This window comes from Cydia pomonella, unplaced genomic scaffold (assembly GCF_033807575.1).
Source record: "Cydia pomonella isolate Wapato2018A unplaced genomic scaffold, ilCydPomo1 PGA_scaffold_164, whole genome shotgun sequence".
NCBI lineage: Eukaryota > Metazoa > Arthropoda > Insecta > Lepidoptera > Tortricidae > Cydia > Cydia pomonella.
In genome coordinates this window covers 77,651-95,535 of record NW_026907806.1, presented here as the reverse complement: position 1 = coordinate 95,535, position 17,885 = coordinate 77,651, and the positions used below count along the sequence as shown (strand labels likewise).

General features: G+C 43.2%; 1 protein-coding gene across 1 annotated transcript; it reads right to left on the bottom strand.

Annotated features, from left to right (window-relative positions):
* Window positions 1–39: 39 nt before the first annotated feature.
* Window positions 40–17,687, bottom strand: LOC133533435 (protein IWS1 homolog). Its single transcript, XM_061872418.1, has 12 exons — window positions 17,502–17,687; window positions 16,872–16,903; window positions 14,095–14,950; window positions 13,543–13,909; window positions 13,038–13,093; window positions 12,608–12,758; window positions 9,966–10,167; window positions 9,556–9,723; window positions 8,903–9,065; window positions 7,263–7,380; window positions 5,860–5,971; window positions 40–2,162 (listed from the first exon to the last, which is right to left on the bottom strand). The coding sequence occupies exons 1-12, from the start codon at window positions 17,515–17,517 to the stop codon at window positions 2,037–2,039; spliced, it is 2,367 nt and encodes a 788-aa protein (XP_061728402.1). The 5' UTR covers window positions 17,518–17,687; the 3' UTR covers window positions 40–2,036.
* Between the last annotated feature and the right edge of the window lie 198 nt (window positions 17,688–17,885).

Here is a 17,885-nt window from a genome sequence, read left to right as displayed (position 1 = left end):
CAAATAAGTACAACCAGGCAGTTTGAAATAAAACGACGCTTACAACTTACGAGTCATTTATTTATATAAGCCTTATATAATATTATTACTTTACACGCGTCTCGCACCGCGCGCCGCGGCGACCACTTACTCTGTCACACCCTTTCTTACGTCATTAATTGGTACGTTTATAACCTCAAAATAATTGGTTTAACCAGAGAGAAATAAATCAATAAAGAAATTTAAACTCCATACAACGCAGCGTGCCTTCTAGATGGCACTATTTACCGAGTAAACCTCCTTATTAATTCATTTCTGTTTTGTCGACAATTATTTCTCTTGTCGACAAAGCAATCATAAAAAGTTATTTTGAGGACGACGATAGACGTAACTCGCATTTATTCCTAACTAACTGACCTCTCCTCTACCTTGTTGCAAAGATACGAGGTCCGCAAATAGTCATATACCATGGAACTATCAGTTTCATATAAATGGAACAGTCCAAACATTGCACGCGTCACTCTATAAAAAAGTTCCATTTTGCAACAAATATTCAATTTCGTAATAAAATATTATGGAAGATATATTTTCACCACAATACTATTTGTGATGTGTCCGACATTTGCCACAGTGCCGACACAGTGACGGCACTTTACTACTTTACAAGACAAGAACTCAAATACGTACGATACGGGACAATTCCGAAACACAGCACACAACTCCTGCTAGCGACCGGACCGAACGGCAGCGAATGGTCATTAAATGATTAACCAGTAATATTCTCAATTTTTGAGGTTTTTTTGATATATTAAGGAAGTTCGGAATAAACCCAATAGGGTAAACCGTCTATTACTGGCCACCCTCCAATTACTGGCCACCTTATAATAAAAGGGATTCTGTTTAATAATCACACAATCTAAGTTAATCATCAGAACGGTAGTTATTTAGTTTACTTGAATTGTGTAAATAAATAAATAGAATTTTTATTTTAGTCATTTTACTACAAGGTGACCAATAATTGGAGGGTGGCCAGTAATAGACGGTTTACCCTACATCTTGTTTCAGGAAATTGATGTTTTATGCTTGATATACATTTGTTCAAAATCAAATCAAAAATATTTTATTGTATGGTTCTACAAAGGTCTTAGGTAAATGAGTCATGTTCTCCATATCCTGCCTTACAGAGGTGTACAATATTTGGTTGCCAGACGTTACACCTGTATATCATCATAATTATGTTTAAGTTATATAATTACAATATTGCATTAATAGCACATCATTGACAAAAAGAACTAAACAATAAGGTAACAAACAAACTAAAACTTTTACGTAAATTCACGTTGTTTTTGAGAAATATTAACTTAAGTATATTTTTCATTAAAACATTTCTAAATAAAATCAAACTAGAATCTGAAGCTCACAGCGCCGATCCGAACATTGAAATGTCAATGCGTACGTACGGTCACGTCTGAAAATATAGATACGGACGATAAAGTGCCAAAATATGTATACACCTTATTATAGAGGCAATAATGTTGTGTATACATGATTTTGGGACTTTTTTCGTATCGATATTTTCAGACGTAACTGTACAATCGCCATCAAAATGATGTACTTACAAGGTAATTCGTAATATGGAAACATACACTAACTGCTTGTGAGTAGAGGTGTGTTCAGATATTTGTAAACAGCTTAGTCGCTCTGATCTTTTTGGTGGGAATTATATCTCATCGGACCACTCGTATGTAACCGAGACTCTAGAGTCTAAGGACATTTGATCCTACTATAATTCGGTAAAATCTACTTAATAAAATTATAAAATGTTCAATGCAATACAAATTATATTCACTTGCGGAATATGACAAATAATCAAATTTAAACTGTCGTGAATCATTACAACATGGAGCTAATTTTTCGAATTAACTTTATTATGTTTAGTTACTCGCGCGGAGGTCTCAATCTCCAAGCACTACCAGTGCATGCGCACCGCCGCCTGTAACATTACCCGAGCCGAGCCGTACCAATAGCTTAATGTTACAAGGACATACAGTGAACGCTCACAGCGCCATCTTGCGGCCCTCGATGGAGATCTCGACGGCGCGCCGCGAGTCGCTGCGCAGGCGCTTCTGGTCGATGAAGCGCTTCATCTGCTTCTCGTAGCGGGTCATCTTCTTCTTTGTTACCTGCAAGTACCACAGACAATCGTGACTTTTTACAGACTTTTTATTCAGCGTCACGGCGTATATTTGTTTTTTTTTTTAATATTTTATTTAAATTTTGTAAGTTCAATTTGAACGACTTCCTGGTATCTGATCCAGTCGAAATTTGGCGTACTTCCGTCCTACTTCCGTAACCCCGATGACGATACGATAATATGCTATTGCTAACGAGGAGCTGGATCTGATGATGCAGTCGGAAGGTCCCTGAAGGAACTCCTCGATGGAAGAACACGACCTAATCAAGTTTAGGCTCATTAAAAAGGGCTCGAGAAGTTTGATAGACATGTATATGAGAAACATAGCCAGAAATACGTGTGTGTCACAAAAAACCAAACTTTATTTTACCAACCAACCAAATTTGAGACAAACAACATAAGTCCATAACCTGTGATCGGAATAGGTAGTGCCATTTCGGGTGAATGACCTTAAACATTAAACATAACATGGATAAGCCTTGGGATTTCGGGACTCGTATTTTTTCACAGTGAATATTATTGACCTAAATTAAGAAGATGCAAAATAATAAAAAATTGTCATTATAAATACGTCAATTATTTATTCAACATAACTTTTAACAGTTACAAATTACAATCATAAAATAAATCGTCAAACATCAACATTAGTACACATATGTATTAAATCAACGTTATTAAAACATTCGTTATTTTTTACTATACAAATTAAAATTATACAATACAACAAATTATACACAAAAATAGAGGTAAAGAATAAGCGTCTTATCACCTATAAGTGATCTCTTCCAGTCAAACTTTACAGATTTTATTTTACATCGTTTATTCCTTGCTTTCTTTAAAATTGTAATAGCAAACGATTATTTTTTCAATGTTCTCAACTGTCAGTCTATTTCTCTTGACGTCTAATATCCATTTATATGTGGAAAACGACCTTTCAACCTCCACTGATGTCAGCGGGGCAAATTTGTAAAAGGAAATATGTTCAGATGCGGTTTCTTTTGAAATATCTCCTGCGTATTCTCTTATAGTATCTAAATCCGGGTTTCGAGCCATAACCCCTTCAAATTTGTTTTCTATGGGTAAACTATTAGACCAATTGATTACCATCCTAACTTGATCAAAATCGATTAAGGCATCGACCATTGACATATTTCGTTCCTGTAAACGAGTTAAGGCCACCTCTATTATATTAAAATTTTCGTGGATATAATCTAATTCTTTTTTTATGTTGGGTTTTTCAAGCACTTTTTTAGCCTTTTTAATTGAAACAGCATCTGATGTTCTTAATCTTGACAAAACTGTATTTATTTCAGTGAAATACTTCACGTAGTAAGATACTGCAGCGAGCCAAGTACCCCACCTTGTAATTACTGGCTTAGGAGGTAAAGGCAAATTTGGATACATTTCCTTTAACAGTTGCACTCTACTAGGAGACTTTAAAAATACTTTTTTCAAGTTAGCTATCAGGGCGTCTACGTCCGGATATTGACATCTTATTTGCTCTGCCACACGATGCAGAGCATGAGCTAAGCATGTAACGTGTTTCATATTCGGTAACACACTTTTTAAAATTCGCCCCGCCTTCAACATATACGCAACGCTGTCAGTACATAAGAGAAGCACATTATCGAGTTGATTTTCATAGCCTTCTCCCCACATTTTTTCTAAGCAGTCTGTAACAAACTTAGCAATAGTCTCCCCATTCACTACCGTGAGCACTTTACACGCCATTAAATAAGTTTTATGAGAAACGGTTGCATCCAAAGGTTTCACCAAGAAATGGACCACGTATCTGCCTAGAAAGTCTGTCGTTTCATCTAACGAAATCCAATTTTTTTTATTTGCCACTTCACTGCGTATATCTGCTATTCTGGCTTGATAAAACTTGTCCAGGTATACTTTTCTTATTGTCGATTCACTGGGTAGAGTACGTAGAGGCTGATTTGTACAAGTGCAGCAAAAATACTTCTGGAAGAAGGTTGTGAATGCTGGATTTTCGATTTGAACCCATGGGATATTGCAAAGTATGAGGAACTCGATCAGATCAAAGTAAAAACTTTCATTTGGTTGGTGATGTAATCCTTTGTGTACAGGTCCTTCGATGTGTCGCTTCACTGTACTCTTTCTGCATCCAATATTAACGTCACATTTAGTACAATGTATTAAATGTCTTGTTGAATCAAACTCTAAGTCGGGATAGGATTCAATCCAACTCAGAATAGTTTCTTCCTTAGCTCGCCGAGGCATGTTTAGCTAGATAAGAAGTTCCACTTAGTCCAATCACAAGTAAATCAGAGTCCAATTAGGGATAGCCAACGTCGTCACAATAAGATGATCGATCACAAAGTCCGGTAAACAAGCCAAAGTCGAATTGAACCAACCATGAGTAATACGTGCGAACTTAACGAACAGAAGAATATAAGTAATCTTAAAATACTTGCCTTGTTTAAAACATTATCTTTCAACTAAAAAGAGATAGCATGACAAATATTGGCATCTGTTGCTACTGTCCCACCCTGCCCCGAGCTCTTCATAGAGGTAAACAATAGAAAGTTATCTCAAGGTCGAACCAGATAATTTAAGTAAAGATAATTTAAGAATGCACTTAGAAAAACAACATGCAAATGCAAAAAGATAACTGATAAGACGTGCTTATTTTCTTTGTTTGCATGGATGTCAAAGTTAGTGTATCTACTTCATATTTTGTCGATGCCATATTCTATAGTAACCAAAAAAAAAAATCACACATAACATTTCTGAACTAAACATAAACTTAAAATTTTTCATATGAAATCCCGGGGTTAAAAGCTATGTCCATACTAAGCTTACGCACCGAGTTCCCGTGAAATGGCACTACCTATTCCGATCACTGTCCATAACATAATAAAACATGTACAGTCAGTCTACGCAGGAGGGGTCACCTCTCTCAGCATCTGACTGTACGTAAAAACTAGCCAAGTCGTAAAGTCTAATCTTAAACTTGCATTACATCCCAAGTAAAATGCGAAATAGGATATTTTAAAACGTTTGATTTGAAATATCGGCAGAGTTGCAGGCGGAGCGAAATCAGCCCACGTGACACGATACACGTCACCAAAACCTCAAGGTTACGAAAATTTCAAGGTCAACTAAAACCGAATCTCCCCACTATCCACGTGGTCTTGTCTGTCCTACCCCTAGAGAGCAATGGCGAAAACGGAGACGCCGAAGGCGACCGGCAAGCCGAAGCTGCGGAGTCGAGTGTAGTGACCGTGCTTCATCACGCGAGGGCGCATCCACTCAACTTATCAATAATTTCGTAATTATTAATGAACAAATCTTTAAACGCAGGGTCTTGAATAAATGTGCCAAATTTCATATGTATAGGATAAATAGGTGTCAAGTTGTAAAGGGGTCAAAAGTAGCTCGAAATGGTTCGTACACGGTTGCTACGTCGCCAGTTCCTTTTTCTTTGAACTTGGCTGGACACGCTACCGCGTCTAGGTTTACTGAACTTTGTCTATTTTAGTCTCATTCGCGGAACACTAACACCGACAACGAAAACCAACGACTTGAAGTTTCTGTTATTTTGTTTGTTTTGCTAATAGATATTCTGCGAATGTGTTCCCGGAAGCTGAGGTATATGCCTTCGGTAATATTTAGTGGTCGGGTTGTCGTGTGATTTTCGCGGGTGTACTCACACTCACCCTGGACATGTCGACCTCGGACGTGGACTTGGGCCGCACCACGTAGTCCTTGCTGGAGGGCGTCGGGACGCGCGCTCGCGCCACCCAGCCGGGGTCGCCGGGACGTAGCGGCCTGAACGAGACATTATTGTAATCAATATTTATATTTACCGACATTATATTATGTACAAATTATAGGACATTATTACACAAATTGACTAAGTCCCACAGTAAGCTCAATAAGGCTTGTGTTGAGGGTACTTAGACAACGATATATATAATATATAAATATTTATAAATACTTAAATACATAGAAAACACCCATGACTCAGGAACAAATATCCATGCTCATCACACGAATAAATTCCCTTACCAGGATTTGAACCCGGGACCATCAGCTTCGTAGGCAGCCTGCCGCTCCTCCCGCGTCATGGCTGCAGTAACGTCACGGTGACATATACAGCAGCAGGCAGTACGTACTTGTCGGGCCGCTCGTCGGGCCGCGCGCGCTTGGCGGCGGGCCCGGGCCCGGGCTCGGCGCCTGCCGCTCCTCCCGCGTCATGGCTGCAGTAACGTCACGGTGACATATACAGCAGCAGGCAGTACGTACTTGTCGGGCCGCTCCTCGGGCCGCGCGCGCTTGGCGGCGGGCCCGGGCCCGGGCTCGGCGCCTGCCGCTCCTCCCGCGTCATGGCTGCAGTAACGTCACGGTGACATATACAGCAGCGGGCAGTACGTACTTGTCGGGCCGCTCCTCGGGCCGCGCGCGCTTGGCGGCGGGCCCGGGCCCGGGCTCGGCGCCTGCCGCTCCTCCCGCGTCATGGCTGCAGTAACGTCACGGTGACATATACAGCAGCAGGCAGTACGTACTTGTCGGGCCGCTCGTCGGGCCGCGCGCGCTTGGCGGCGGGCCCGGGCCCGGGCTCGGCGCCTGCCGCTCCTCCCGCGTCATGGCTGCAGTAACGTCACGGTGACATATACAGCAGCAGGCAGTACGTACTTGTCGGGCCGCTCGTCGGGCCGCGCGCGCTTGGCGGCGGGCCCGGGCCCGGGCTCGGCGCCTGCCGCTCCTCCCGCGTCATGGCTGCAGTAACGTCACGGTGACATATACAGCAGCGGGCAGTACGTACTTGTCGGGCCGCTCGTCGGGCCGCGCGCGGTTGGCGGCGGGCCCGGGCCCGGGCTCGGCGCCTGCCGCTCCTCCCGCGTCATGGCTGCAGTAACGTCACGGTGACATATACAGCAGCGGGCAGTACGTACTTGTCGGGCCGCTCGTCGGGCCGCGCGCGCTTGGCGGCGGGCCCGGGCCCGGGCTCGCCGCGCCGCCGCGCGCCCGCCATGGCCTCGTCGCGCGCCTGCCGCTCCTCCCGCGTCATGGCTGCAGTAACGTCACGGTGACATATACAGCAGCGGGCAGTACGTACTTGTCGGGCCGCTCCTCGGGCCGCGCGCGCTTGGCGGCGGGCCCGGGCCCGGGCTCGCCGCGCCGCCGCGCGCCCGCCATGGCCTCGTCGCGCGCCTGCCGCTCCTCCCGCGTCATGGCTGCAGGATACGACGCCGTGTCAACGTTACACAATGTTTCATACCGATACCCTACTTCACACTCGTACTAATTACGCTCAAAACTTGCTTGTAATAACGACTTCATGTTTGTGCACTATCGTACTAATCACGACTATTTTTTCTTCATAATTAGTAAGATTGTGAAATATGGTATCGATAGAGGTTAAATACGCAAAAATTTAATGACGGTGTGGGCTGCCCGTGCCCTGGAGCGGAGTGAGGCAGCGGAGCATCGAGCGAGGTAAGCATCCACCGTAACGCAAAAAGGAACGGAAATTTTATGCAATTTTATTGGTGGATTTTTATCTGGCTTACCGCAATTTAGTTAGGATCAAATTATTTTAATTTACAGGTTTTATATGGGGATGATGTCATGCAATATTTCAAACAACCATTGATATTTAGAAACCTTCATTATACATTTGTTCAGGTACCTAGTTGTTTTGATGATTAATAATTGTGGTAGTAAATACTAATAGTTGTTGTAGGCGGCGCTTTTTTAAGTGTACATTTTAACTTAGTCCGACCGAGATACCAACTTGCTGCTGTTTATAACTTTTCGTTAAGTTCACGAACGGCTGGACCGATTTGCCAAATTTTGGTAATGGAATATTTCTAAGTCCAGGGACGGTTTAAAGGATACAAGATGGTAGGCGTTTTTTTCCTATTTGATTTCAAATTCAGATTAAGGTCCTCCGAAACCTCAGATTTTCATAAAAGTTAGAGCAAAAATGGAGAAATCCAAGATAGCGGACGTTTTAACAAATTTGATCTCAGAATCATAATGAAGGGCCGCTTGGATCCTCAGATATCGATTTTCATCTTGATCAGAGCAAAATTTAAAAATACCCAATGCAGCTTGTTTTTTTTTCATTGTCTATGTGTCTATGATTTCAGATCAAATTTACATTTATTTCTATCTGACATATTTCTGTATCACCTAACTTAACATCGCAGGAGCTTTACTTATAATATGAACGATACAATGTAATAATTAGTTCAGAGGATTAATTGCCTTTAAAAACGTGCGACAAAGGAACAAATAATAAGGCTGTATATTAATATAAAATAATTAAATATCATACAAATATATTGCATTTAAAACATGTCTTCTATTGCATAAAACCGTCTACTTTGAGTCGGTTTCCATTGTCATGTATGTACAAGTCACAACGCTACAGCCAATCACAGCGCCTCATTTTATAATAGACCAATCGTAGTTTGGGTGCATTAAATTGACTAATCGTGGTTAAACGAAGTCTCGTCAAAGAAAACCGACCTAAACTTTGACGAGTTGCAATTGGTCGGGTATATGAGTATTGCGTATTTTAATTTTGGGGCCACTTTTAGGCTGATATTTCCTTTGAAGTTAGTCTTCCATATTTATTTTTTCGCTGCTGGGACGTCAGTCTTCCGCGACCACTGCTGGTGGTGGTGCAACCCAGCTGAAACGTCGGATAAGGGAAAAAATTAAAAAATTATATCAGGTTAAATACAATACCTTTAAAATCTGTAGACAAGTTGAAAATAGGTCTGGCCCACTCGGATATCAACCGGCCGGCGCGTTCTCTGTTCGCCTTGGTCTCCTTCGGGTGCTTGTAGAGGTACATCACCGCCTTGCCGATGCCCGACTGCTTTAGAAGAGATTTGTCAATCGACGGGAACTGGAATACACAACCAGATGATGTAAAGAGAAAACCAATTTAGAGATAAAACAAGGTAAAGTAAACAACAAGATTTTTAAATGTACATAATTCAATTTTATTAACGCGAAATGCGGAAATTCTTACGTGTAGCGCATTGTTCAGACTCGACTCGAGAAACAGAGCACGTTTTTATACCCCGGATAAAATGAGTGACCCAATACAGGGTATAATAAAAATATTAGCTGCTCCATTTATCGCATAATTTCGCCGGATTTTTTAAAAGATTTATGCGCTTCATGTATTATGTGTATGCGCGAGTATCTTCGGGTATGACGTCATAATTTGGGGAAGTTGTAATTGGTGTTTGTTTAGTGCGCCATGTTGTATAATAACATCCTGTGAAAGCTTGTTATCAGCAGACAGTCGTGCTCGAGGAACGCCGGTCGTAGCTCCTTCTTGTACTACTCTCTACTCTGTGTGAGTTGTGTGTACTTCGGAGTATACTTACGTCCTGCAGCAGCTTGAGTATGGAGTCTCTGATGAGCAGACAGGGTAAGGCTCTGTTCGGCATGGGGGCCAGCCAATCACAGAGCACGTTGAGCGCGTTGTGCTCGAGGAAGGCAAGTTGCAGGTCTTTTTTGATCAGCTGGGACATGGCCGCTTTTAGCATCGACACCTGCACAGAAATTACGATTTAGTTAATATTTAGTACTCACAAATATAATTTCGAAGAATGTTAATCAAAACTTGAACATCTTACAAAGTATGTCTTTATATTTTAGTCTTCATATTGGAGACATAGGAACCTTTACTCATCAGAGAATCAATAAAAAAAGAATATGTGTGAGTTTAGTGTTAGATTCCTACCGAATTAGAGACAAGTGAGCATCTCGTATGAGTATGACAGATCAAGTTCACCTTGCGGACGGCGGGCTGGTTCTTGCGGTTGAGCTCGCGGTCCTGCTCGGCGGCCTGGCGCATCTGCTGCAGCAGCGCGGCGATGAGGTCGTCGTTGTCGTTGATGATGTCGATGTCGCGGCGCCGCCGCCGCCCCTTGCGCTCCTCGCGCTTGCGCGCCAACATTATCTCGAAGTCCGACATGCCGCCCGCCATCTCCTGCCTACAAACATACGAGTACATCATCAATTGACTCGCTTCAAACTAGATTTTGGAACTTTGATATTAAGGTAATAGAGTAGATATTTCCTATGAGAGCTAGTAGAGTGGAATAATCCGAGTTTGAAGTTAACCGACTCAATTCGTAAAGGTAATTAATAATAAAAATAATAAAAGTACTTAATAAAAATAATAAAATAAAATTAATAAATATATTTCAGACAACTAGTGGCTCATAGATACCATACGTATTATAAAAAAAAAAAAAACTAAAAACTACAAAACACATAATAGTTGCGATGTATTATTCAACCCCGCAGTGTCAGGAAAACCCGCGAAACTTGACACCCTTCGCCCGAAACTCCTCCTAGTTGAAGGTCGCTAGAAGTTCAGTCGGAACGCAAAACAAAAAAGAATTTGCGAATGAATGAGAATGTATGAGACTTTACTCTTACATACTTTACGATGTCAGCGACCTTACGTAACGTTGACGGGACACATACAGCTGCGTCGGCTGTGTTACAGGACGCAGCAAACGGTTGGCTCCAGTCGGCGCGGACCCGCACTGATTCTGACGAGCTGGTCTCCTTCTCTTCTCCGCCTTCTTAAAACCGCTCTCTTTGTGGACAAGTTCACAAAGGATCTGCACCCCTTTCTTCGGCAGCTGCTTAGGCTTGGACACAGCAGCCGGCTTGGCGGCAGTAGCAGCATAGGAACGTTGCGGGGTCGACGTACCCGCCGGGCGGGCGGGCGCCTGCTCAGCACGCGCCGACATATCCAACTTCGCGGGTTCAAAACCAGCTATGGACGCATCCCGCGCAACGTGACACACGGCTATGTTAGAGGTCTCTGGCCTCCGTCCCGAACTACGCATTAACGCCAGTTCAGAACGTATTTCACTCATGTTATTATTAGATACCTCTAACTTAGCCTGTATTTCTGCCAAACTCGTCTTTATGAATGTTAAGTCCTTTAGCAGCTCTGCTTTTGATATCTGTACATGTTCGTACATGTTTGTGACTGCCACGAATATATGTATATTTTATCTTAATGCTTCAAAAACCAGTCTATTGAATTGTTTTGTGAATTATTAAAGGATTATATTTCATTTTACTATGACCGGAGGGAGGATTGAAATTGAATAATGCAACATCAGTTTGCATTATCAGTTTTCTGGCAAAATTAAAATCAATTTTCGCCGGAGCAATACTTAAATACACAAGAGTAATATTGGAAATACTAATATTGATCAAGTATTGAACACACAAACATTACATTAAAGTTCCTTTTGCATTGTTGGTTATTCTTTACCTAGCCTTTTACGGCAAGCAATAAAATTCTGTGAGTTATCAAGAAAACAGAATAGTAGTATCGCATTCGCGTTTCGTCAATACCAGAAGTATCTTTCGCCAACCCGAACATTTATGTTATTTGTACCCAAAATCTTAAGCTTCTCATATTAGGGCATATTAGGGATAAGAGCTCGTAATTTTAAGTAGAAAGAACATAAAAAAATACTAATAAAAAAAAGGTATGTGTACACTGTACAACTTTAATCACAGTGTCCCTTCTAAGGCCGCGGACTGGACGCAGACCAACGCGAACCAACCGCCCGGCCCCGAGCGATCAACGCCGCCAGGCCGCCGGCGCCGCGGCCTGAGAGCCCACGGACTGTTCGTCAGGGACAGTTACATTTTAGAATCGGGTGCGATCTCGTGGTCACAATTTGTCGGCAGCGCCTGCCCCTCCCCGCCACCCCCTTAGGACGGGGCCCGTCGTCACCGGACATTAAACCTTGTTGCGGGGCCGTATGGTCCACAGTCAGTACTCACGTCTTGGAGTCGGGCGCGACCTCGTCGTCAGAGGAGTCATCCTGCGCGGGCGGCGGCATCTCCCCTCCCCCGCCGCCCCCCTCAGGGCGGGGCCCGTCGTCACCGGACATTAAACCTTGTTGCGGGGCCGTATGGTCCACAGTCAGTACTCACGTCTTGGAGTCGGGCGCGACCTCGTCGTCAGAGGAGTCATCCTGCGCGGGCGGCGGCACCTCCCCTCCCCCGCCGCCCCCCTCAGGGCGGGGCCCGTCGTCACCGGACATTAAACCTTGTTGCGGGGCCGTATGGTCCACAGTCAGTACTCACGTCTTGGAGTCGGGCGCGACCTCGTCGTCAGAGGAGTCATCCTGCGCGGGCGGCGGCATCTCCCCTCCCCCGCCGCCCCCCTCAGGGCGGGGCCCGTCGTCACCGGACATTAAACCTTGTTGCGGGGCCGTATGGTCCACAGTCAGTACTCACGTCTTGGAGTCGGGCGCGACCTCGTCGTCAGAGGAGTCATCCTGCGCGGGCGGCGGCACCTCCCCTCCCCCGCCGCCCCCCTCAGGGCGGGGCCCGTCGTCACCGGACATTAAACCTTGTTGCGGGGCCGTATGGTCCACAGTCAGTACTCACGTCTTGGAGTCGGGCGCGACCTCGTCGTCAGAGGAGTCATCCTGCGCGGGCGGCGGCACCTCCCCTCCCCCGCCGCCCCCCTCAGGGCGGGGCCCGTCGTCATCGCCTTCGTCGTCACTCGCTAGGCGGACTATACGACGTTTCTTGGCGTCTGCACAACATCAACAAACATGATTTGAAATTAGATCCTAGTGTTCTAGACTTGATTATTTTCTCATACACTTGAAATCATTTTTATTCCGTGAACGCTGAGCAGCGCAAAATCGCTGAGACGAAACTGTGATATTACAACACTAAAGCACACACTCATAATTCCTCCAACCCGATAAGCAAGTTTTGTCTTAAATGTCTTTCCTTCACCGTATGTGTTTACATCTAGACAGCGCATACATTACAGGAAACTGATGTAATTGGTAAAGCGAGTTGTTACCTGCGCGCGGGGACCCGGAGCCGGAGCGCGAGCGGCTGCCCGAGCGGGAACGAGATCTGCAACCAAGTACCATTGTCCGGTCGAGGAAACTGATTCTTTAGCAGTTTACGGTTCACTTTACATTGGGCATCTCTTAGCATAAGTATGTACAAACAAATTTACTTGAACCGCCAATTGCTAAAGAATCAATTTCCAAGTTAAGCAATTGGTTTCCGGGCTTCTTCATATCTTGTAACAAAATAAGTAATAGTATTTTCAATATTATCATACAGAACGAAGGCGATATCCCTACCCCACCGCGAACGGAATTACCTCTACCCGCGGCACTGGACTGAGTCTATTCAAGATCCCACAAAAGGTACCAAAAACATTGCATTCAGACATGCTTTTATACACACTACTAGTAACACGCCATCATTGAAAATAATATACACTTGTACTTTTCTTTTATATGGACTTCATAATCTTCATATTGGAACTTAAAAGTAAAATCAAAATCCCTTACCTAGATTTGGATTTGGCCGAGCCCGAGCGAGATCCCGACTTCGACCTTGATCTCGACTTAGATCTCGACCTGGACTTGGATCTGGACCTCGACTTGGATCTCGATCCAGATCGCGAACGCGAGCGGCTGCCAGATCCTGAGCGGGAACGGGACCGAGACTTGGAACGGGACCGAGATTTAGAGCGAGATCGGGACTTCGAGCGCGAACCGGACTTAGAGCGGGACCGAGATTTAGAACGGGATTTGGATCGGGATTTGGATCGGGATTTCGATCGAGATTTGGATCGAGATTTAGAACGGGACTTAGATCGGGATGCCGACTTGCGGCCCGCTGATTTAGAGCGTGATCGGCTCTTTCTTTCGACCTCTGGAAAACAAAATGTTATTGCTTAGTTGCCCCACTAAGGATAAAGCTGTCTCCCAAGATTTGACTACAAAGTGAATTTCGTTACTCTTTAATGTACATTAATTATAATTCAAGAACTTCTATGTTCTTAGCTAATTTAATATATATTTATAGTAAAAAAGAATATAAATATGGCTTAAGCTTACGTGTAAAGGTAGGTGACTCCGGCCTGGGTCCCGCCTCATCGACCTGCATGCGCTCTGGCGACCCCGAGCGACTTCTCGAGCCGGACTTAGCCCTCGAACCACTACGAGATCGCGACTTCCGCGGCGAGCCGCTACGGGACCGGGACTTCTTTGGCGAACCGCTACCGGACTTCGCTCGGGACCCACTTCGGGAGCGCGACTTTCGGGAACCACTACGAGAGCGCGATTTAGCCGGCGAAGCGCTTCTAGATTTTGCCCGAGATCCGCTTCTAGAACGGGATTTAACTCTAGAGCCGCTGCGAGAACGAGATTTATCCATTGGCGATCCACTCCGCGAACGACTCTTAGCTGGAGATCCGCTTCTTGAACGCGACTTGGCAGGTGAACCACTCCTGGAGCGCGATTTACGCGGCGAGCCACTCTGATCCATCGGGGAACCACTTCGCGACCTCGACTTGGCTGGTGAACCACTCCTTGACCGTGACTTGCGATCTCCGGCATCAGAACGCACTGCTGAACCACTGCGGGAACGCGACGAGCGCGAGGATCGTGACCGGCTCCTGGACTTCGACTTGCGGCTAGCAGCGGACCCACTACGGCTTCGGGACTTAGACTTGCGGCTAGCGGCAGAACCACTACGGCTTCGAGATTTGGACTTGCGGCTAGCGGCGGACCCGCTGCGACTACGAGACTTGGACTTGCGACTGGCAGCAGATCCACTACGGCTTCGGGACTTAGATTTGCGGCTGGCAGCAGAGCCGCTGCGGCTGCGGGACTTGGACTTGCGGCTAGCGCTGCGGCTGGACGACGACGATGCGGAGCGAGAGCGCGAGCGGGACTTCGACGCGGATTCCACCTGGCGAGGTAACGTTATATTACACGAATGAGGTATACATTACACGAAAGCATGTTGAGGGTCCATATCTGGGGGCATGGTAGTTCCCCCCGCCAAAACGAGTAAAGCGAAGCGTAAGGGCACTACCCACCTTTTCTCCACGCGCTTCGTCGTTTTTTCGAAACCTCATAACTTGGGTTTGGATTATACCAGATAAACAAAATTCTCGGGATATAATGTCAAGAGCGGACTTATTAAGCGTAAAAAAATTCAAATGCATAGCTCTCATACTTTAGATTTTATGCATATCTAAAAAACCCCGATTTCGTCACTGACTCACAAACTCAACCTTGCTATCATATCCCAGATACTAAAATGGTAGATTGATTACCCTCATTTTTCCAATAATTCATTCAAATACAATAACCGGGTAGATTGGGCAATCTGTCATTTTACTATCTGTGATCTGTGAAATAAAAGCAGGGTCTACTGAACATGTTTAGCAACACCTTTAACAATGGACAGATCTGCCTTTAGGAAACTGCAATTTATAAAATCATGAATTCTGAAGATTCCACCTTACTGAAGTGTTCCACTACAATAGTAGATTGTTAACCAAGGGATGAAAGCCACCCATTTCTGTCGAGGTAGTTTCTCACTGTGTTCGAGCACCAATAGTCCGAGACTGAAATAGTGCCTTTCATTCGAGGTAAAAACACTCTACTATTCATTCACAGTGTATTAGTTTTAAACTGTAATTCCGTGTAAATATTCAATAATAATAAATAGTTTTGAATATGAGGATAGTAAAATACCTGTGCGTTAAAAAAAGCTACCAAGTGCGAGTCGGACTCGCCCATGAAGAATTCCGTACCATTGATGACATATTAAAAATACTTACTTGATCTCATTCAAACCAATTTTCGGTGGAAGTTTTCATGGTAACGTACATCATATAATTTTTTAATTATATCACGCTTTTATTTTAGAATTTACAGGGCGGGGGGGGAAAAACATTTTACCACTTTGGAAGAGTCTCTCGTGCAAACTATTCAGTTTAGAAAAAAATGATATTAGAAACCTCAATATCATTTTGGAAGACCTATAGATACCCCAAACGTATGGGTTTGATGAAAAAAAAATTTTTTTTTAATTTTATGACGTATTAAAATAAAAACTACTTACTAGATCTCGTTCAAACCAATTTTCGGTGGAAGTTTGCATGGTAATGTATATCATATATTTTTTTAGGTTTATCATTCCCTTATTTTAGAAATTACAGGGGGGGGGACACATTTTACCACTTTGGAAGTGTCTCTCGCTCAAACTATTCAGTTTTGAAAAAAAATGATATTAGAAACCTCAATATCATTTTTGAAAAAGTATCCATAGATACCCCACATGTATGGGTTGGCGAAAAAAAAAAATTTGAGTTTCAGTTCTAAATATGGGGAAACCCCAAAATTTATTGTTTTTTTGTTCTATTTTTGTATGAAAATCTTAATGCAGTTCATAGAATACATCTACTTACCAAGTTTGAACAGTATAGTTCTTATAGTTTCGGAAAAAAGTGGCTGTGACATAAACGGACAGACAGACGGACATGACGAATCTGTAAGGGTTCTGTTTTTTACCATTTGGCTACGGAACTCTAAAAAACATGGTTAAGTATAAACTTCAGCAGTATTTCTTGACGGTACTTTCAATTAACAATTTAGGTAAAAATATCTTTACTTATGGAATGGGGAGTTAATTAACGGAATGGAAATTATACAACAAATCTATTTAAAAGCTTTAAATTGCTTATTGTAACAAAAAGAAAAAAGTACAGTGCTCTAGAACAGAAACATATCATTTTCTGCACACTTTTTAGAATAACAACGACCCACATTCAGAGCATGAAAAATGCATTAGTGATGCTGTATGCAGATGGTATACTCACGGACTTGCTGCGGGAGCGCGAGCTGCGGCCGCCTGCAACACAGTTAACTGCCATGAATGTCAGGACTAATGCAAAGACTTAACCACCAACAAAAGTTTACTAAGGTAAGTTTATATGGATCAATATGTTATCTGCAATAAATGATTTTATTATTTATTATTATTGATAAAATGAGCCAACTCTCAGTTACTGGCCTTAACCACAAACTGTATCATAATGAGCAAGGACACATGGTTTTATTATTGTGGTTTAAGTAAGTAGTCAAGTCTAAGCTAATGCACTGTGTGACCCTGTTTTAAATAGCTTGCAATGCTCCAAACATTTCAATAGTTTCATCATATTTTATAATAACTTAGAGACTGTTAAGACATGCTTTATAAAGAGGGCCCTCTTCGCGAATATCTTTGTTTTAAACAGCAACAACAAAAGGTTGGAGTGCACAAAAGGAGCACTTTACTTGTATTGAGAAAAGCTCAGGAAATGCTACTTGGCGGTACTTTAGAAAAAGTTTTCCAAGATTAACACCACTATTTGTGGCTTATACATCGCCTTCTAGTTAAGTAGCATTATTTAACATTCTAGAAATACAGGAGAGGTTATGTCCCCACCGCAAATAAAGCAATAACATACCCGTGTCCACGTCCATTGTCGAATTAACTATTATCACTCGTCAACAACTGATTATATTACGGAAATTATACCATTAAATAGTAATTTCACACGTTAGAATAGTAAAAACGAAGCATTTTTCGCTTTACGTTAACGAATTTGACATGTAAAAAAATAACGCCGATTGCCAATTTACATGTCAATCGAGTCGCAGATAAAGCCGCAGTTAATGGCGTTTTTTGAATGTTTGCATATAAATTTCCAATGGTTTTCTTATATCCTTGAATAGCTTTGCATACAAATGTCCCAAATGTCACTGCCATGTAAGCGACATGTGAAGAGATGGATCATTCTGAAATTCAATATTTATTGCTCCTAACAATGAAAAAGTTTATGCAAGTGTGT